At 37.2% G+C, this 22,288-nt stretch overlaps 1 protein-coding gene across 1 annotated transcript in view; it reads left to right on the top strand.

Annotated features, from left to right (window-relative positions):
* The window catches only part of LOC137397642 (protein ERGIC-53-like), a 28,278-nt gene that overhangs the window by 1,114 nt on the left and 4,876 nt on the right, over positions 1–22,288 (top strand). Inside the window, exons 3-9 of the mRNA XM_068083940.1 lie at positions 90–187; positions 3,227–3,337; positions 9,667–9,828; positions 10,279–10,420; positions 12,130–12,185; positions 14,875–15,018; positions 21,051–21,218. Coding sequence (XP_067940041.1) covers positions 90–187; positions 3,227–3,337; positions 9,667–9,828; positions 10,279–10,420; positions 12,130–12,185; positions 14,875–15,018; positions 21,051–21,218 — 881 coding nt within the window. The remainder of the gene's footprint in view (positions 1–89; positions 188–3,226; positions 3,338–9,666; positions 9,829–10,278; positions 10,421–12,129; positions 12,186–14,874; positions 15,019–21,050; positions 21,219–22,288) is intronic.

The following is a 22,288-nucleotide window of genomic DNA, read 5'->3' as shown; positions in this document are numbered from 1 at the left end:
TATATACTACTGGTGAATAATGCTGCAATGAGTTTTATATCTACTTGTAAATCAGTATACTTATAGGTAAGTATTCAAATTTTATTCAGGTTTGATATGGAATAAGATAGAGACATCATTTGACAACTGGGAGGTGGAGATAACCTTTAAAGTAGCTGGCCGAGGTCGAGTTGGAGCAGATGGACTGGTCAGTCATACACAGCTGCTTACTATCATTATCAATAGCATCTTGAGAAGTTTACAGTAAAATGTCTGCTTATGATCACCTCAACACACAAATCTTTCAACATACAATTTGAAATTTAAGCGCGTATTTACTTTACATTTGAATAGTTTCTGACACTTGAAGTTTAAAAGGTTAGTGAAATTTTAAAATAATTATAAAAATAATTTGAAATACATCAGTTACATTAGTAAGTTAGTTTAAATTTCACCTGCGCTAGAGTAAGTTGTATTGTTTATTTATATTACCTCTGAGTGTTTTCATGACGAGCTTACATTTTTATTCATGGGCCTTCAAGGTACAGTTATAATAAATTCCATCTTTTATTTATTAGTATTTTACTGACTTGGCTGTTTTGTGTATAATTTAGTTATTTACATTTGGTTTTCGGTCAAATTTTGATAATGCATTATTTTAATGCATTGTGTAATTACCGGCAGCATTTATTTCATAGATTGTTGGCTTTGAAATAGAATAAACAAATTAAATTGCGTTCTTATAAATGTTTCTTCTGAAAGCATATAAAACATATGAAGCAAATCTCATGAACTAACTTCATATGTAGGTGTTAAACTGTAGCTATCTAGAGCTGTATCTCAAATAACTTCATATGTAGGTGTTAAACTGTAGCTATCTAGAGCTGTATCTCAAATAACTTCATATGTAGGTGTTAAACTGTAGCTATCTAGAGCTGTATCTCAAATAAATTTTTTTGATTGTTTACGGTGTTGCTGTTAAGGCATAAATTTACTCCTGTTTTAGTTAACTTGGCCGGGGCATTTCCACCAATCAGAAAAATCTATGACTTTTTATAATAGAAGCGGGTGTGCAATTTATGTGGTTATTGGCAGAAATGCCGATGCTAGGGTTTGAACTCATGATCTTAAGGTTGAACTTTCCACAAACTATATTGGAATAAGGAAGACCAACTAGATTTTGTCTTCCACAGCTGAACTGATCTAATTGTTGTATTTGCCTTGCACTTAATTTGTTGAAATTTTCGGCAAAATTATTTAAAACAGATATTTCAACATGTTCCAATGATAGGCTTGTAAAATTCATGGAAAGAGTAATCTTTTTCGATTGCGTCCAGGTTCACCATTATATGATATCTTTTTTACTTATTGACTTGAATAATGATTTAATATGATATGATGGTGCAATTTTTTATCTGTCAAACTATAAGATTTTGTAGTAAAATGTTCATAATTTTATTCCTACGAAGTTTTGACAGCGTCTAATGTTAGTGTGATCAAGTGGCGGAGGAGCCAATCTGTCACATGTCACAAGCGGATCAGCATTATCAGACTAGCAACTTTACAGCTGGTTGATTTCCCATGAACCATTCATTGTCATACTACTATCTGCTTGTGCCACCTCTACATACCTACATGCTTATAGCATTACGTGCCACCTTTACACAGCTGCATGCTTATAGCATTGTGTGCCTCCTATACACAGCTACATGCTCATAGCATTACGTGCCATCTCTACACACCTACATGCTTATAGTAGTCCGTGCCACCCTTACACAGCTACATGCTTATAGCAGCATGTGCCTCCTTTACGCATCTACATGCTTATAGCATTAGGTGCCACCTCTACACAGCTACATGCTTATAGCATTACATGCCTCCTATACACAGCTACATGCTTATAGCATTACATGTCACCTTTACACAGCTACATGCTTATAGCATTACGTGCCACCTTTACACAGCTACATGCTTATATCATTACATGCCATCTTTACACAGCTACATGCTTATAGCATTACATGCCACCTTTACGCAGTTACATGCTTATAGCATTATGTGCCACCTTTACACAGCTACATGCTTATAGCGTTACGTGCCACCTCTACACAGCTACATGCTTATAGCGTTGCGTGCTATATTTATAGCAGAATGCTTAACATAATATGGGCTCGTCTGTCGTAGATTGGCTTTATAGGTAAAGCTCCAGGATTTTTTTTGGGAAACTTATGTTATATTCATGCATATACCCTGTTGTTGCACTACCATTTTGCTGTATGAGTCTACAGATGTACCTTGAAAATGCCGATCTTTATTCAAATTAGTAATTTAATAAAAAGATTTGAAACTGGCTTCTGTTCTTTGGTTTAACTCAATGCTGTGGCAAAGATTTAAACCAAAGAACTCTCAACTCTCTACGTAGCTTTATAAATGCTAGATAATCGGTTTTTTAAGCCTTATCATGTTTTGCGATTTTGTTGGAGTCTCTCCATCTACAGACTGCACGACGCTCCACTACCTGATTTTACTGTACATCATCTGCCATTCACTGTCTCCACAATGATGTGGTGATGGTAGTCCACTTCCACTCACTGTCTCCACAATGATGTGGTGATGGTAGTCCACTTCCACTCACTGTCTCCACAATGATGTGGTGATGGTAGTCCACTTCCACTCACTGTCTCCACAATGATGTGGTGATGGTAGTCCACTTCCACTCACTGTCTCCACAATGATGTGGTGATGGTAGTCCACTTCCACTCACTGTCTCCACAATGATGTGGTGATGGTAGTCCACTTCCACTCACTGTCTCTACAATGATGTGGTGATGGTAGTCCACTTCCACTCACTGTCTCCACAATGATGTGGTGATGGTAGTCCACTTCCACTCACTGTCTCCACAATGATGTGGTGATGGTAGTCCACTCCCACTCACTGTCTCCACAATGATGTGGTGATGGTAGTCCACTTCCACTCACTGTCTCCACAATGATGTGGTGATGGTAGTCCACTATTCGTTACTATAAACATATCACAGACAGATGAGGCGCTTACATTTTCAACATCACAAAATATTTTCATTCTTTTTATTACCATCACCTTAGCCTGTGCTTCCATTGTGAAGAATACCTTCAGCTCTTGCCATCTATTCAAGTAGTTAGTCATTTGTGGAGATGGGATTAATCAGTTAGCACCAACACGAGTGATTATATGAGCAGAATGAATGGTTTGATCGCTTGTTCACAGGCCTTCTGGTACACGATGGAAAAGGAAGGCATGACTGGATCTGTGTTTGGATCTCGTGATAACTGGAATGGTCTCGGAGTCTTCTTTGATTCATTCGATAATGATGCTCAGGTATGGCCTTTCTTGGCATCTAACAGTTGTCTTCTCTCTTTTCATATTTTATGCATTTAATGTCAATAGGTAACATTAATTGGCTCATTTATTGAAATTCTCCTTTTTTTCTGTAAATATGAAATTCCTTAAGTGTAAAACACTTTTAAAAATGAAATGCTATAAATATAAAATACAGTAGGCGCTCCTACAATATAAATAATCCATTCCAGGAACGTTTACGATATAGGGAATTTATGTTATAAGAACAGTAAAGTACATGTAAATTATGTAATATGTTCCAAGAACTTTTTAAGCTCACACCTTTGGCCCTGCTAAAAGGAAAAATTTAGGCTGTACCGTAACTGCAGTATTATTGGTTTGCACAGACAACATTTCTCCTTTTTCTGATCAATATCACTGGTTTTATAGACCCTGTAAGACCTGCGCCTATCGATCACCTTTAAGCATTTACAAACAATTGCACAGCTACCTATTCTCTGTTTTGTCGACACATCTGACGATCTATTACGACAAACTAGATTGTTGCGAAAGCTGTATATACATGTATAATACATATAGCGCTATACGTGCGTCACTTTTTCTTTCGTATATGCAGTGAGATAGATTAACATTCCAATCAAATTTGAAAACTTGCCTGCCTTGACTCTTTACATTAAATATGGAATTTTCTATGTCATAGGAAGCAAAAACTTCGCATAGACTTTTCACGTTATCTGGAATATATGTTATAGAAGGTATACGTTATAGGAGCGTCCACTGTACTCTAGATATAAAACATGAATACAAAATATCTATAGATATGAAATATTATAAATGTGAAATTAAAGTTTCAGGTTTGTGTATTCATTCTTGGAGTTTTCTACTCTCTACAGAAGTCTGTGTATGCACTAAATTATATCATTTGTTTTAGAATTTATCACAGTTTTCTATTACTAGCTAGAATATTGGGGTGACTCCACTAACTTGCGGACTAGACTGATAGACAACAAAAATACCTTTATACTACAGTGTATGTTAACCATGACATGATTTTGCTCTCATCACTCCTGTGTTTAGTACAGCTGTGCTACACACAGTGCTACTGGTATCTTGTTACATACTTCCAAACACGACTTTCTACCGCAAAATGCTCTCTAACTCGATGATATAACTGGGACGATACTAGTGAGACATGGTTTGACATGACTGGTTATACAATATCCTACCAATACCAATTGTATGTAGTGTTTCAATCAATGGCTGAGGGTTGTGAAAGAGAACTCTTTAATACTCGCAATTGTTCCATTCTTTGCTTATACACGGAGTAGTATATGTGGATTTTTGTAATTCTTTGGTTACTACCTTCAAAAAGGTGGGTGCATATCCATCTGTGAGTTACATAGTACAGTCAACCTATGGCAATGCTGCATTGTATCACAGAAGTATCGCAACTCTGTCTAAACTCGGACCGAAAGTTTTGAACTTTCAACTTCGGCTATTGAGTTTCTTGGTTTATGGCATGCTAAAGATAATATACTGTTCTTGGAAGAGTTTCTTTACCAGCTCTGTACGTACAAGATGACTCTTCATCTACTAGCTCTGTACACGATGACTCTTCATCCACTAGCTCTGTACATGATGACTCTTCATCTACTATCTCTGTACACGATGACTCTTCATCCACTAGCTCTGTACACGATGACTCTTCATCTGCTAGCTCTGTACATGATGACTCTTCATCTACTAGCTTTGTACATGATGACTCTTCATGTACTAGCTCTGTACACGCTGACTCTTCATGTACTAGCTCTGTACATGATGACTCTTCATCTACTATCTCTGTACACGATGACTCTTCATCCACTAGCTCTGTACATGATGACTCTTCATCTACTAGCTCTGTACATGATGACTCTTCATCTGCTAGCTCTGTACATGATGACTCTTTATCTGCTAGCTCTGTACACGATGACTCTTCATCCACTAGCTCTGTACACGGTGACTCTTCATCTGCTAGCTCTGTACATGATGACTCTTTATCTGCTAGCTCTCTACACGATGACTCTTCATCTACTAGCTCTGTACACGATGACTCTTCATCCACTAGCTCTGTACATGATGACTCTTCATCTACTAGCTCTGTACACGATGACTCTTCATCTGCTAGCTCTGTACATGATGACTCTTTATCTGCTAGCTCTGTACACGATGACTCTTCATCCATTAGCTCTGTACACGATGACTCTTCATCCATTAGCTCTGTACACGATGACTCTTCATCCATTAGCTCTGTACACGATGACTCTTCATCCACTAGCTCTGTACACGGTGACTCTTCATCTGCTAGCTCTGTACATGATGACTCTTCATCTGCTAGCTCTCTACACGATGACTCTTCATCTACTAGCTCTGTACATGATGACTCTTCATCTACTAGCTCTGTACATGATGACTCTTCATCTACTAGCTCTGTACACGATGACTCTTCATCCACTAGCTCTGTACATGATGACTCTTCATCTACTAGCTCTGTACACGATGACTCTTCATCTGCTAGCTCTGTACATGATGACTCTTCATCTGCTAGCTCTGTACATGATGACTCTTCATCCATTAGCTCTGTACACGATGACTCTTCATCTACTATCTCTGTACACGATGACTCTTCATCCACTAGCTCTGTATACGCTGACTCTTCATCCACTAGCTCTGTATACACTGACTCTTCATCTACTAGCTTTGTGCATGATGACTCTTCATGTACTAGCTCTGTACACGCTGACTCTTCATCCACTAGCTCTGTATACACTGACTCTTCATCTACTAGCTTTGTACATGATGACTCTTCATGTACTAGCTCTGTACACGCTGACTCTTCATGTACTAGCTCTGTACATGATGACTCTTCATCCACTAGCTCTGTACATGATGACTCTTCATCCACTAGCTCTGTATACACTGACTCTTCATCTATGTACTAGCTTTGTACATGATGACTCTTCATGTACTAGCTCTGTACACGATGACTCTTCAGTAGAGTTTTTTGTATTCAATCAGGTGTATTTCAAACTTCTGCCACTATATTTCCATGGCTCAGTTAATCCGCAAGTTTTGTTGTCATCCACAAATTGGAAACAGCAAAATAAGTTAAGTGAGTCTGGTTACTCGCATAACGTTACTGAGTGCTTCGTGTTTGCGAATAATGGAAATGACACTTGCGATTGGTGCGCAAGTAAATGCTGCGCAAGAAAATGCTGCGCAAGCTATTCCATTTTAAACGTTTTTCACACTTGAGTCATTCATATTTTAAATTGAGCATTTCCGAATGCGCCACTATGACCTCTGGTGTAGAACTAGATATTTTTTTAGCAAAGCACCCGCGTTGTTCCGCAATATGTCAATGTCCATCGAAATGCTTACCAAATGGTAACTCAGTGCGCGCACAACTCCGAATCAACATCATCTGCATCATGGAAACATAGTGTGCATCTTTATTTTGTTAATAACTTGGCTTTCTGTTAGTTACAAACTTTTGGCTGCTAATAACGAGTTGACTTCATTGAGTCTGATCTGTGGAGATGTTCATCAGTGTTCTGAGTCTACTTGAAACTTACCAGTGACTAGTGACCTAGCTCTTTTAGTGACTTCTGCACTTGACTCTCTCAGCTAGTGACTTCTGCACTTGACTCTCTCAGCTAGTGACTTCTGCGCTTGACTCTCTCAGCTAGTGACTTCTGCGCTTGACTCTCTCAGCTAGTGACTTCTGCGCTTGACTCTCTCAGCTAGTGACTTCTGCACTTGACTCTCTCAGCTAGTGACTTCTGCACTTGACTCTCTCAGCTAGTGACTTCTGCGCTTGACTCTCTCAGCTAGTGACTTCTGCACTTGACTCTCTCAGCTAGTGACTTCTGCACTTGACTCTCTCAGCTAGTGATTTCTGCACTTGACTCTCTCAGCTAGTGATTTCTGCACTTGACTCTCTCAGCTAGTGATTTCTGCACTCGACTCTCTCAGCTAGTGATTTCTGCGCTTGACTCTCTCAGCTAATGATTTCTGCGCTTGACTCTCTCAGCTAGTGACTTCTGCACTTGACTCTCTCAGCTAGTGACTTCTGCACTTGACTCTCTCAGCTAGTGACTTCTGCGCTTGACTCTCTCAGCTAGTGACTTCTGCACTTGACTCTCTCAGCTAGTGATTTCTGCACTCGACTCTCTCAGCTAGTGATTTCTGCACTTGACTCAATCACCAAGTTAGGTAATGGTCTTGGCTTTTTGGTTAGAATTAATTAAACCTTTGCAACTAATTTGAGTTGGAAGGATTTGTGCTAAAAAATGGGAGGTGATTTACCTCAAGCCTTCTAAAGGTGTAAACTGTAAAAAACTATTATAGGGAAAATCAATAGACGTAACCATTTGAGTATATGTTGTACCTTCTTCTTTTGCCTCAGATGCCTGTAATATTCTACAGCTAGTACCTTGTAATGAGTAACCGTCTCACAGTTATATTGTTTAATTTTAGTCTAAGGTTCTTAAAATTTTATTTTATGTATTGACGCCGTTTTCTCAGCTTCATGCATTATTAAGAGTTGAAGAATATTTATTATCGTTGCATTCCTGATAGTGCCGTTTTGTTGTTAATAATACAGTGATCTGTAGGTTGATGGATACATGGTATGGGTAACGGTTCCCGTGTGTATTGATATATTAACATTGCTTATCAGTTTGCCTTAGATATTATTTACTGTGTGCTTGCCATGTTTACTTTGGCTTTCTTTAAGCTGATGATGAGTGTTTCCTCTTTTCTTATACTAGTCAGCAACCGTAAGTATAGCTGTAGTCGTCATTTCTGCTTCTCTTTGAAACATACAGTCGATCGACTGCAATATTTCTGGGTCGGAATCTCAAAATATCGTCAAGTTATTCGGATGTATCACTTAATTAAAATGAACGAAAAATAGTGTTAATAAGATGATCTCGGAATAGAATTGATGGAGGGATCTAAAAAATCATTAATAGATTGATATTGGAAAGTCTTAATAGAGGGACTTTTAACTTTTTTAATCAGCTTATAGAGCACCTGCCATTTCTTGTCACCTTGCTTTATATCATGCACTTTCATTCATCAATAAGATGGCATATTTGGCACTAGCACTGCTGCTGTATATACTGTAGTCACACAGAGCGCTCGGAGGTGTTTCTGTAGCTGAGCACCTTCTCTATATGAAGAGGCTTTTTGGTCTAGCCACTTGTGGTGCCGTATGGCGAGGACTAAGGCTTCTTAGTATATAAAGGGTGTTCTTATGTCAGCATTGCGGTCAAAATGGAGTTTTGTGATAAAAAAGTAGTAAATATAACATTCCCACATGAATGCGGTTAGGAAAAAAGCTAAAGAATATTGATGCCTTTTGCGTAATTTTTACTCTGTTATTCATATGGTTCTCTTCAAATTTAGTAAGAATGTTTTAATTGGTGACCAGAGATCAGCTGTCGAGCTCATCCAGCGTTTCTTGTAACAGTGGTATGTGCTACTCGCAGGTCATCTGATGCGCTGACAGAGTCAGCGTGTCGGGTGACCTGCTATTTAAACACCCTGTCAGATCTGTGCTCCCTCTCAACTTCTCACTCCTGAAGGCTGCCAAATTTTTTTGCAGGCTGAAAGCTGTTAAATTTTTTGGGTCGAAATCAAATAGCTCTAATTTCAAGAATATTATGAGTTTTGAGTAGAATAAACTTATAACTCATTATTGAACTTTATAAAAGCTGTTTTTTACTGGCATGACCAGCGTTTGCCTTAAATAAATGGTGCAACTACAGTTTAAAACCATGGTGCTGCTTCTGATTGATACAAACTATTGATCTCATATATCTGATGTTTTTTGTAATACATAATATGTATTTATTGTGCAGACATTCAAGGTATCAAGGCAAAAAAAAACACTTCATAATCTTTTTTCAAAAATTTAATAAAATACTTGTTAAAATACTCCAATGTTCACTTGAATTAGTTTACAAACTGTGAAACTATTTTATACATTGGCTATTTGGCTTTTTAAATGCCACTAAAGAGAAGCCGCATCTGCTAAAATTGATTAACAAGAGAGGACAACACCCAATATGTTTTATGATATTATCTTAGTTTTTACAATTTGTTAATTTGTTCCAAAGAATCATATTTTATTAAGAAAAATACATAACCAAAAGGTAATATTAGGGAATATACTGTGTCTGAATTCTTCATGCATAGATGTTGTTACAGTAAGTTTGGATACTATGAGAGTAATAAGATTATCAGGCAAAAACTCAGAGGTAGTTTTCATGTTAAAGTGAGATGGTCGGCTACTGTTGTAGAACAACAACCCTTACATAAGTGCGCAACTTAACGATGGCTCGAGGAAGTTTGACCACCACACGGATGGAAGCCTGCACCAGCTCGGAGGCTGCATGCGTGACTACAGGAATAAGCCATACCCTGTCAGAGCCAAGATTCGATATGAGAACAAAGTTCTCACGGTAGGTGCTATATGTTTGTATGTAAAATTCTCTTACCTTGACTCAGGTTGTATTCTGTTGTGACAAAACCTTGAATGTCAGTTTTGAAATAATTGTGTGTGAGCATAATTGTGTATTAGCTAACTTTTGTTTGTCTGGCAGAAGGGCATTATAAATGTGACCTGCAATTGCTACAATCACCGTATTGCTTGTACAAGCAGTTATATTTGTAGCTGATGTTATTTTTATATGAATGACTCTTTATATGTGTTGCTGTCTGCTCCTTTTAGAACCTAAACAAGCATCTGTATCTTCTGCCAAGAAAATTAGATTAATAGAGTATATCAAACTAGAATGGAAAATTCTAGCCTCTTCGCTTTTATCAATGAAATAATTAAGAGTTGCTTTTTTTTAACACAATTGTATTGAGGAGACAACTCTGATGTACTAATACACTCTGTACATGTTCAGATCCACACAAGTAGTGGACTGACCAAGGTGACTGAAGAGGAAGAATCCGAGCACATGTATGACTTGTGCGCATACATTACCAACGTTGAGTTGGCTCGCGGGGGTCACTTTTCAGTCTCAGCCGCGACAGGGGGTCTAGCAGGTAACGCCCTACGCACGCAAACACCCTATGCACGCAAACATGGTTCGGCATTCACCCGTGTGCTAATAATAGCATGATTAATGCTTCTGTGGTCACACTCAGTGGGCTATCATTTCGCTAGTGTGTCTACGCTTGCTTTTCTAACCTTGTCTGACTTGTCCACCTTTACTTACCTTCTAGTGCATTTACTTACCTTCTAGTGCCTCTACTTACCTGCTAGTGCCTTCACTTACCTGCTAGTGCCTTTACTTACCTTCTAGTGTCTTTACTTACCTTCTAGTGCCTCTACTTACCTGCTAGTATAATTCTTCTGTCGCTGTATGAAAATAATCAAGCTCTGAAAGAACTTCAGAACTTGAACGCTGCATGTTTCTATTGGTTTGAGTAAATATAGATATTGTGCTCTGCAATACATCGCTTGCTATTCCTTATTCTTCCTCTTTTGCACGTGCTAGCTCTATTTCCTCTCAGGTAATGCTGGCTATCAGCGTGTAGAGTAGATAACTCCCGGCTTGTATGTGGCTTCGTTTCACCTTACAGCTGTCAATATACATCCGCTTACCTGACTCCAACGAAGGATATTTTGAACAGTGTTTTTCTGCCAAGGGCGTAGATTTGCAACCGGGTGGTCATTTTGCGGTGTCGGCTGCCACCGGCAGTATGGCAGGTAGGGTATGATTATATATTTGAATCGTAGCCTAGCTTGTTTTCCTGAGTTTGTCTAAAACCGATGCTAACAGCTACACAGTTTCTTTTATTTCAGTTTGTTTTATTTGTGCTAAAACTTTTCATGCTAATTCATTTCTAGTTCAGAGTTGCTGCTGTTCATACATCGTGCTGCTGTTCATACATCGTGCTGCTGTTCATACATCGTGCTGCTGTTCATACATCGTGCTGCTGTTCATACATCGCGCTGCTGTTCATACATCGCGCTGCTGTTCATACATCGCGCTGCTGTTCATACATCGCGCTGCTGTTCATACATCGCGCTGCTGTTCATACATCGCGTTGCTGTTCATACATCGCGCTGCTGTTCATACATCGCGCTGCTGTTCATACATCGCGCTGCTGTTCATACATCGCGCTGCTGTTCATACATCGCGCTGCTGTTCATACATCGCGCTGCTGTTCATACATCGCGCTGCTGTTCATACATCGTGCGAGTAATTTTAAGAGGATATCTTGTTGTAGTGTGTTGACTTCAACATTCTGTTTTATTATTATAGCATTGTTTGAGCAACTGTTCCAGTCATTGACTCCAGTATCTTTTATTTTTTTGTGATTTGGTCGGCGTTTTAGTAATATATATTAGATGGATATACCGGTGATTTATATTAGCCTTGCTAATAAGTGCATAATTGTAAACAGAGCGGAGCGGATTAGATTTTAACTCGTCGATTACTGTAAACATTGTTTTCAGCGTCTCTTCATTTATGCTACCCGCTTTACGCTATCTTCATCTTCTGAATACTTCAATACAGGTCTATCTTTCAGGCTTCAGTGTTTCCTCTTAGAAATTGCACATGAATATTCAGCACATTCTTTTCTATCTTCCTGGTTTTGTCCATGCGTGTATTAATCTTGCAGTCTTGCTATTTGTGTATGTTTGCTTTGATATATGGTTGTTTAACACAAGAGAACTTTTATTCTAATGCTAATATGGACGTATCGTATGACTGTTATTTTAAAACCGATATTCTTTGTTTCAGATGACCATGACATTATGTCATTTTTGACCCATAGCCTGAGAACTGAGGAGGAAATGGTAAGTACATCGCGTGAGGTAAACTATCAAGTACCGCAATATATTTAGATACACACCGAGTCAGTCACCGGGCAGACATTTGTAAAGTCAACAGATGCGCCAGTCAAAAGGAACTATTGAAGCAAATATAAGCTAGTATGCGCTTGAATCAACTCTGTGATCTTTTCATTACGATCTATGAAGATGTTTGAGGTGGGCTAAAATCACAAATAGTTCTATGATGTAGTCACCGGTGTTTGAGGTGGGCTAAAATCACAAATAGTTCTATGAGTCAGTCACCGGGCAGACATTTGTAAAGTCAACAGATGCGCCAGTCAAAAGGAACTATTGAAGCAAATATAAGCTAGTATGCGCTTGAATCAACTCTGTGATCTTTTCATTACAATCTATGAAAATGTTTGAGGTGGGCTAAAATCACAAATAGTTCTATGATGTAGTGTAAGCTACTCTTCAAAAGTTGAATTTTTGAAACACGAACTGTTTTTAAATATTACCTCTGGAGAGTTTCAGGTGCACCAATAAAGCGCAGAGAACATGTATATGCACAATAGTTGTACGATGGGGATGGCCATGTATGGCTGAGTGGTTAGTGTGTTGATGAGATCAAATCCCTTAGGATGCGATTGTTGACTCCAATGTTCATCCATGACTTCGGTCAGGTGCAGGTGTCAGCAGGTGCAGGTGTCTTTATTACAGTAAAAACCAGCTGAATGCCTGGCATTGTCCGGGTATTAAAAACATCTTTGCACAAAAATGTATTTTTATTCAACATATACAACATTTACCATTCTAACTCTTAAATTTCATATCATGAAAAAAGTGTTTTGTGCAATTCAAATAAAATGAGAAAAAATGAAACAACTGTAAAGGTGTTTAAATATGAAATAATTTGCAAGTAATGGCTAGATAGTCTGTTTTGTTACGATGAAAAATGATTTGATGCTCTTACAATTCATACGAACTGAGAAAACTAATTAAAAATCATGAACTATGATTTGTTGAATTAATAATAACAATGAGTACATAGAAATGTGTGTATAAAAAGGTTACTGTTGCAGCAAAAGCTCGTTATATTGTAAGTTTTGATGGACAATACCGGTACCTCTTGATACCAGTGCAATCGTAAAATTGAGATACTGAATTGAGAAATATACTAAAGTTGAAATCTGGTACTTGATCTGATTGAATGGAGGGAGAATGTGGAGGCAATTTCTACTTGAAATAATACAACTGTCCTCGTGGAAAGTATTTACAGATTTTTACAGCTTTTACAGATTTAGCGATCGAACCTTAGTCAAAACCGGAAATAGGATTGTAATGGCTCATTTGAAATTGAAACAGAACATTTGAAAATTACAAATTAAAAAAATAGGTAATGGTAAAAAATTAATATTTAAAAAATTCAAAAGAAATAACAAACGTAAAAGTTAACATCAATTAATAGTAAAAAGTGCACATTCAGCGTCTGCAATGAAAAGGATATACTTTATATTGTAAAAAATGAGAATGATAAGAATGCCTTAGCCTTGTGGTTACGAGTGCTTCTTGATAGGCAACAATAGTAGACCTAGTATACTTGCGATTGGAATGTCGTGAGTTTAAATCCCAATTCGTTGCTAAAACTTTGCCTTTTTAACCGGGACAGATGAACTGATTAACCTTAGAGATTTGTATATATGTATATTGCCCTCGCAGCCACCCATCACTCGGCTATATCTGCCAAATCATATACCGTACTTTTCGTACCATTAACCGCACATCTATATAAGCCGCATCTGCTTTATTTAAAAAACCGATAATAAAACAATACATACGCCGCACCTTTGTATAGGCCCCAGAACTCAGAACAGTGCTTTTTAACACGCCGGCAGCTTTGTTGGTTAAAACGGAACAGTGCCGTTAGGCATTGTTTCGTTTTCTCTTTAATCGCTAGAGGCGCAATAACTGGAGATTCTGGTTAATGCACCCTAACGGTGAAAGAAAAAACCACAGAATGGCCGCACCCTTATATAAGCCGCATGGCTCAAAACATCAGAAAAAAGTAGCGGCTAATAGTCCGAAAAGTACGGTATATCATATATCACTCGCATATATAGTGATAAATACAACTCTCTGACAGCTTTATTTTCCGAAAGGCCTATTAGCGAGCTAATAAACTTGCTCGTGAATCTTGGGAAGCACTAGATATAGGAACAGTTTTCATTGTTGTCACTGTATTCAGACTATGCCGATGATACCCTAGAACAGGATGTGGAATACATTAACTAGTTGAGCACGAAGTCTAGCTCACCTTAGCCATAGTTTTCTCACAAGCACGATAGCAAACAAATGACTGTAAGTTTCTCATTAGCTGTTTTTTTGTCAGTGAACCCCAGTATCAGCATGTAGGATAGTTATTCGCAAGGTCATGTGACATCGGCTAATTATACCCAATTCATATTTCAACATTTTTGTCAATTTTATGCTTACAGTGTTAACTTTGCACTTCCGACATTAACACGCACGCATATTAATTTTGAGACATCAAGTTAAATTTAGATGAAGATGGAATGCTCCAATCTTCATCTAAATTGAGATGAAGATTGGAGTTGAGCCAGTCGAGTTGTCTTATTGAGTTGGCCAATAGAGTTGTCTTATTTTAACCAATCACTGGTTGTATCTGTAACCTTAGCCAGCACTGTTACTGTAGAAGTCGAAGCAGGCGATCGCCGAGGAAGAAAGAGCAAGGTATGACAAGGAGTTTGAGGAGTACGACAAGCAGTTGAATGAGGCTAAGGATGAGTACCAGAAGGCAAATCCTGACGCTACTGAAAAACCTCATGAGGAAGAATATGTGAGTGGAATTTAGGTCAATTCAGTACTGTTTACTGGTGATCTGCAGTAATTTCAGATAGGTCATGATATAACTGGTGATCTGCAGTAATTTCAGATAGTCCATGAGATAACTGGTGATCTGCGGTAATTTCAAGTAGTCCATGAGATAACTGGTGATCTGCAGTAATTTCAGTTAGTCCATGAGATAACTGGTGATCTGCAGTAATTTCAGATAGTCCATGAGATAACTGGCGATCTGCAGTAATTTCAAATAGGTCATGAGATAACTGGTGATCTGCAGTTATTTCAGATAGGTCATAGGATAACTGGTGATCTGCAGTAATTTCAGATAGTCCATGAGATAGATAACTGGCGATCTGCAGTAATTTCAGATAGGTCATGGAATAACTGGTGATCTGCAGTAATTTCAGATAGGTCATGAGATAGATAACTGGTGATCTGCAGTAATTTCAGATAGGTCATGAGATAACTGGTGATCTGCAGTAATTTCAGATAGGTCATGAGATAACTGAGATAAAAAATTTCAAATTATATTACTCCTGTCGGTATGATCGCAAGCGAAATATTTGTTTCCGAAATGTCTAACAGTGTGAATAGTCTAATAGTGTGAATAGTCTAACAGTGTGAATATTCTAACAGTGTGAATAGTTTAATAGTGACATGAAAATTATATAAAGAAAAATTATAGAAAGAGTTAATTTTATGAATTGGAATTGTTCCTTGTCAGTCTGTCTTTTATGAGTCCTTGTGCTTTTCATTGAAATGCAGCAGTGAAACTACGCATTTCTCTGTTGCCTACACAAACCTTCATATAAAGCTATGATATGGCTAAAAATTGACACTATTGGTTCTTTCATATGTTTAGTTCAGCGCAGGAAACTTTTGGCGTATTTAAACAAGTGTTATAAACTGAGCAATAATTAATGCAATATCAAGCTATGCTGACTCCTGAATGATTTTCATAGCGATATACTCCTTATATTTCTTATATTGATATACATTAGATGCTCCTTTAACCTACACCTCCTATAACGTAAATTCCACATAGCGAAAGTAAAATGTGCAAAGTTTTTTTCGCATTGCGTAAAAACTTCCATATAAAGTATTAAGGCGGGGCGAGTTCTCAACTTTGATTTGAATGTTAATCTATCTCGCTGCACTTGTGAGAGAAAACCAATGTACAGTACATGTAGCGTTGTATCTACTATATATACCAGGGTTGGTTTGATATATATCGCTTGATATATATCATCGATATATATCGCCGATAGATATATTTTTTGGTCAGAAAAATTGATATTTTTGATATTTTTTAAAAACATCCATTTTATTATTCCGTTTTCACCTCAAAACTATTGCTAACAGTCTAAAAATGCTAAATAACAACTAAAATCATTAAATACTTGTATAGGGGGCTATTAGGCTTACCCAACACTGACAAACAAAGACAGCCAGACCAAGGAGGTGACATTGGCTAGACCAATTAATCAGTGTTTGAGTTGAGAAGAGTTTTTCAGATCTAAATTGTATTTCTTCATCCCAGTACTATCTGCCTAACCTGATTATTTTATCTCATGTTAAACTGTTATATTTTATTGCCTTATTGGAAGACCAGTCTGCTGAAAATACTTCGAACTTCATGATCCATTATTTTGAATTGAACAATCTGACATCCAAAACAGAATTGTGAGCGCATTACACTGACTCACTGAGATGACAGAGTAACTCATCGAATCGTTTTCTGTAAAAATCTTTCAATGAATAGCTTCAAAAGTTTCTGGCTCAGTATAGAGTCTATAAATATGATATATATAACTCTGACTGCTAGTGTTGAGTGTGAGTTTTCATCGTGTGGACTGGTTCACAGCATGTTGAGAAATCGTCTCGTTGTGGTGAAGGCTAGCAAACTGGTGTTGTTTACAAATACCTAAACTAGACAAGAGTAGGACATAGAACATGCTTGGACTATCATAGTGTGTATTTACTATTTGCACTATTTTGTTTGCACTTTGCATTCATGTCATGATTTCCAATCCAATGTTTGACAAACGCTTTCATGTTTATAAATATTATTAATTTATTATTATACTAGGCTTACAATAAATCAAGTTTTTGGTATTAAACATTGCAGACTGGTCTCATACAACCTATAAAATACATCATTCACAATGTAAACAAACACCATACAAGTTCAACCTAGCTTCAAATTTTTTTCAAAAATGTGATTTGTTTAAAAAATATCATAAATATCAAAAATATCAATAAATATCATGATATATATCAATGATATAATATTTTTTAAGGATATCAATGTTTTTGCCAACCTTGATATATACAACTTTCATAGATTTTACATGTAGTCTGATAGATCGTCTGATAAATCGTCAGATGTGTCATCAAAACAGAAAATAGCTGCACAATAGTTCATAAATGAAGGGCGATCGATTGGTGCAGGTTTTACAGCGTCGATCTACTAATCTGAATGTCACGAGTTGAAGTATCGTCGAAAGTTAAATTTTTTTTTCAACCTTGACCCCTGGGTACAAATAGACAACGAACTAGTAGACACCATTTTCATAGTAAAAAAGATTTTTGTATCACTTTATTATAGACGTATAAATATTTGTTTTTTTTTTCCAGAATAGACTTTGCAGTCTAAAAAAATAAACAAATCGTTGTAAATAAATGTCGAAGATGTGTGCTCCCATCAACTTGTTGTAAAATTACTGCGATTATGGGCTGTAAAACCAGCGAAATTGATCAAAAAAAGGATAAAAGTTGTCGATGCAAACTAATAATACTGCAGTTACGGTACAGCCCACAACTTAAAAAGTTAAGTCCTTTTTTTCTTTTTGTACGGCCAAAGAGCCGAGTTTGGAAAGATCTTGGAACCGATTATACCATTTATATGTATTTGACTCTGTGTATAGCATAAAATTCCTATAACATAAACGCTCTTGGAATGGATTATTTACATTGTAAGAGCCCCTACCGTACAGCAGGATGCTATACACATTCGCCCACTGTCGTCGAATTTACACCCTACTGTTTCAACAATTTAGAGTTGCAATGTTCGTGATGTATCCCTTAAATTGAAACGTGTTAAAGTAGACTCACTTTCTCACAGCGAATGCACGAATCCAGCGAAGTGCAATACGTTGAAAACGTTTGTATTTTGTGGTTTCTATGATTCATAGTGGAAGCAACTCCGAAACCCAACTCCGAAGCATGGAACCACGGTGATAGAATTTAATTCTTTAGCGATAAACAAAAGATTTTTTTCAATAATTTTTGTTGAACAATAACTATATTTATAGGAAGATTTTTTTTCGTGACATTAACTATTTGGGTTATAATGAAGAAAGTTGTCGAAAATTCCTGGACAGAAGAACGCAACACAATAATAGTGCATTTTACAGAGCATTAAGCTTTTACTTATCAAGAAAACAGTTGGCCACATAACAATAACTATTAACAATTTGTGTCACATGGACTTGTTGGTCTGTGCTACTGCATGCCGAGTGATTATAAATTGTTCCAAGGGAAAATAGCTCCGGATTAAAATTAAGCTGGCTTTTATGAATTGTTCTCACAAAGTGATGAAATTTTACTGTCACATTTCTGTCACATCTCCTTAAAGGTTGACTTGCAATAAAATTCACATTACAGATATTTAGTATCAAAAGATTCACCATGTCTTACTCTGTTGTGTTGTAGGTGCCAAATATGTAGAAATGTGATTACAAGCTCTTTAAAAGCTCAAAAACGAAAAGCCGCCGAAGATTGGAATCTCTTTATTTCGACGACATGGCCAAGAAATTTGGTTATTGTCTTGTCACGTGATGTTCTCACGAGAATTGAAAGGCCAATAAAAAGCTCAATATAAAACTTATCGTAGCACTAGTTTATGACAAACACTTCGGGTTTTACCGAAGACCCCATATCAAATATAGATGCTCGCTACTTTACAGTTTTGTTTCGGCATTATTCAATCGTCAAGTCGTAATCTGATCATGTGACCCAATACATCGCAAATAATTTTTGCAGCACTTTTCGATTATCACAGGTGACCAACAGGCTCGTCATGATTATCAGACAATGATATGTACTCCTTCGAGCTAAGGCTAAAAAATTAAACGAACTTTTATGGTAAGTTATAAAATATCACTGCTGAAAGTGAGTAGTGACAGCATTACAATGACGATAAAACAGACGCGTAAGAACAGTAGACATGGTTTTATTGAATGCGTGTAGTATATTTTTGAAAATATTTCGACGAATAAGGTTGCATGAAAGTGTAAACAGAAACCATCTCTCACAACTACGTCACATTTGAGCCGTTTTGGAAAGAGAATCCAAACTACGGCGGTCTTGTGTGGCTGCGATTAACTGTTCGTTTTTGAGCTTTTAAGAGCTTGTAATCACCTTTCCACATATTTGGCACCTACAGCACAACAGAGTAAGACATAGTGAATCTTTTGATACCAAATAACTGTAATGTGAGTTTTATTGCAAGTCAACCTTTAAAGGTGAACCTACAAAAAATGTTTGTAGGTTCTATCAAAAAGCATTAGTATTTTTCTATCATTCTGCGATTGCCTTGATGCTTGAGGTGATCTGACTGCCAAGATGTTTCAAGATAGAAATCAACAAAACTTGATCCCTCAGAAGTACAAAATGACGTTACTAGATGCTATCACTATCATTGCTGTAGTCGATATCAGCTATTGCGTTCAAATTGCAACATCACCCGTCTCTATTTTGTCGTTCTCTTTGCAATTATAAACGTCATAATCACACTTTCATTTGATCCGAGCGAACTTTCACTTGATCTGAGCATCCTTACTGTGATCAAGTTTTGTCGATTGTAGTTTGGAAACATCCTGACAGTCAAATCTTCTCAAATATTGAAAACAATCGCAAATGATGAAAAAATACTCGTACTTTTTCATAAAATCTACTAATATTTTTGTAATTTCATCTTTAAAGTAGGCAGCAGTGAAAATGGATATTGAGTGTGAGATGGTCGAGGGGAGGGGAGGAGCAACAGTCGACTCATATCTCAAATCAGTAGATGCAAAATTGTTTTCTGTTAAAATACAGTCTTGGCTCATACTTGTGATGAGAGACGAGTCACCCAAGGTCGATATAGCTACCAGTGTTACCTTAGTCAGGAGTTATCCGCTCTCTCACATGATTAATAGTAGTAACATGATGATTCTTGGTCTAAAATCTCACCTCTTCTATTCATTTTGAGATCCTAGTCTTGTTTAGCTTGTGTACCATTGCTAAACACCTTGATTAACTCCTTTAATAGATAACATCATCGACAACTTGTTTTAGTATATCACGGGTTTAGAGCAGTATTGTCAAAGAGAATTATCGGATACACACATTCTTTTCCATGAAACGATTCTAGAGCTTTTTTCTAGAGCTTTTTTGTTTGCCATCCAGCAGGATCAAAAACAATTTATATAGATTGATACCCTGGCATTCCCACGAGTTGTGAGAGATCGTCATGTGTAATAAGTCTTCTCACAGTTATACCTAGTTGCAGCAAGGTTGCGTAGTGCAGCAAGGTTGCGTAGTGCAGCAAGGTTGCGTAGTGCAGCAAGGTTGCGTAGTGCAGCAAGGTTGCGTAGTGCAGCAAGGTTGCGTAGTGCAGCAAGGTTGCGTAGTGCAGCAAGGTTGCGTAGTGCAGCAAGGTTGCGTAGTGCAGCAAGGTTGCGTAGTGCAGCAAGGTTGCGTAGTGCAGCAAGGTTGCGTAGTGCAGCAAGGTTGCGTAGTGCAGCAAGTAGTGTGCATGCTTGGTAAGCTGAGTCTCTGAGTTCGAATCCCATGCGATGCATTTATTTTTTGTCTCCAACTGTTGCGATGGACAGACATGGTTTTTATTATAGCAAAGATTTGTGGTTTATAGGTTTAACATGTTATATAAAACATATATATTATAATATAACATTATATATATTTTTATATAAAACAGCTCTATAATATCATTAGGTGTAAGAAGGTTGTTTCTCTCGGCAGATGGACAATGATATGAGGGAGCTGAGGATGATCTTTGAAGGGCAGGAGCACATCCACAACTCTATCAATGCTATCAATAAAAGGCTCTCAGAGCTGCTTGGTGTTTCCCAACAGGTCTCAGCGCAAATAGCCCAGCTGCAACAGGCAGGAGGCGCTGTTGCTCCTTCGGTAAGGCTTTCAGTGTGGTATTCAGTCTATTTGTGTGTGCTCTTACATGTGGAGTTGTGGGCTCCTACATATGGAATTGCTTGTAAATTTTATTAAAAATGGTTATTACATACATTGGTCCTGTCAGATCTGGTAGTTAACTATAATATATTGAGCAATGAAAACTCCTTTTGCAAAAGTAGATTGAATAATGAAAAAGGAAAGACAACTTTAAATAAAAATAACTTTTTTATTTTGCCCAATAAATATGGGATGTGATTAATTAAGTGTTTGCTAAAATTGTAGCGCTAAAATAATTTTACATGAAAATATTAAATTTTAACCTGTTTGTTATGAAAACATGTGTCACTTGGCGCTTGAGATCATCAGAGAAAAACACTATAGGGAACATGAGTAACACATATTGCACCATGCGTATCTAAATTGGCAGGTTAGTTATGCCATTTGGCAGTTCTATAGACAGAATGATGACATGTGGCTGATGAACAAAGTTTCTGTGAAAGAGTTTCAAGCTATTGACAGGTCTATTATATGTCGATAATTTGTGCAGGACCCTCACACATGTGATGAATCAACACCTAGCACATAAACACCTATATTCAACTGAGTGCTGAAAGGCTGTGCTACTATAATAGAGCAACTTTAAAATAACAAGTCAAATGATTAATTTTATTAAAAACTCATTTTAAATTTGTCAGCAAATTTATAAAAAGCAAAAATAGAGCAAACTATGATCTGCTATCATTTGTATTGTTATATTGTAGTCTAAACATGATGCTTCAGGTGGATGAAAGTGTTTCTTAGAGCACAAAAATAATGTTTTTATGAGAAGCTTCTTTGAAAGGCACGGGAAATATCCTCAAGTAATTGTATTTTCCAGCCTCCACAGAGCCAACCAAACATGACTAGTGTCTTTAGTCTTCCAGTTTAAAATATTTTGTAGTCACAATAAATATTATTGATTGCAGTATATTGTCTTTAAATAACGATCACTACATATATGTGTTTGGATTCTTACGATTTGAGAATGAAATACGAGCACAGAATTACGAGCACAGAATAAAATAATT

The sequence above is a fragment of the Watersipora subatra genome, chromosome 5 (assembly GCF_963576615.1).
Source record: "Watersipora subatra chromosome 5, tzWatSuba1.1, whole genome shotgun sequence".
Taxonomy (NCBI): domain Eukaryota; kingdom Metazoa; phylum Bryozoa; class Gymnolaemata; order Cheilostomatida; family Watersiporidae; genus Watersipora; species Watersipora subatra.
The sequence above is the reverse complement of the archived record's forward strand: the minus strand, read 5'-3'. Positions and strand labels throughout refer to the sequence as shown.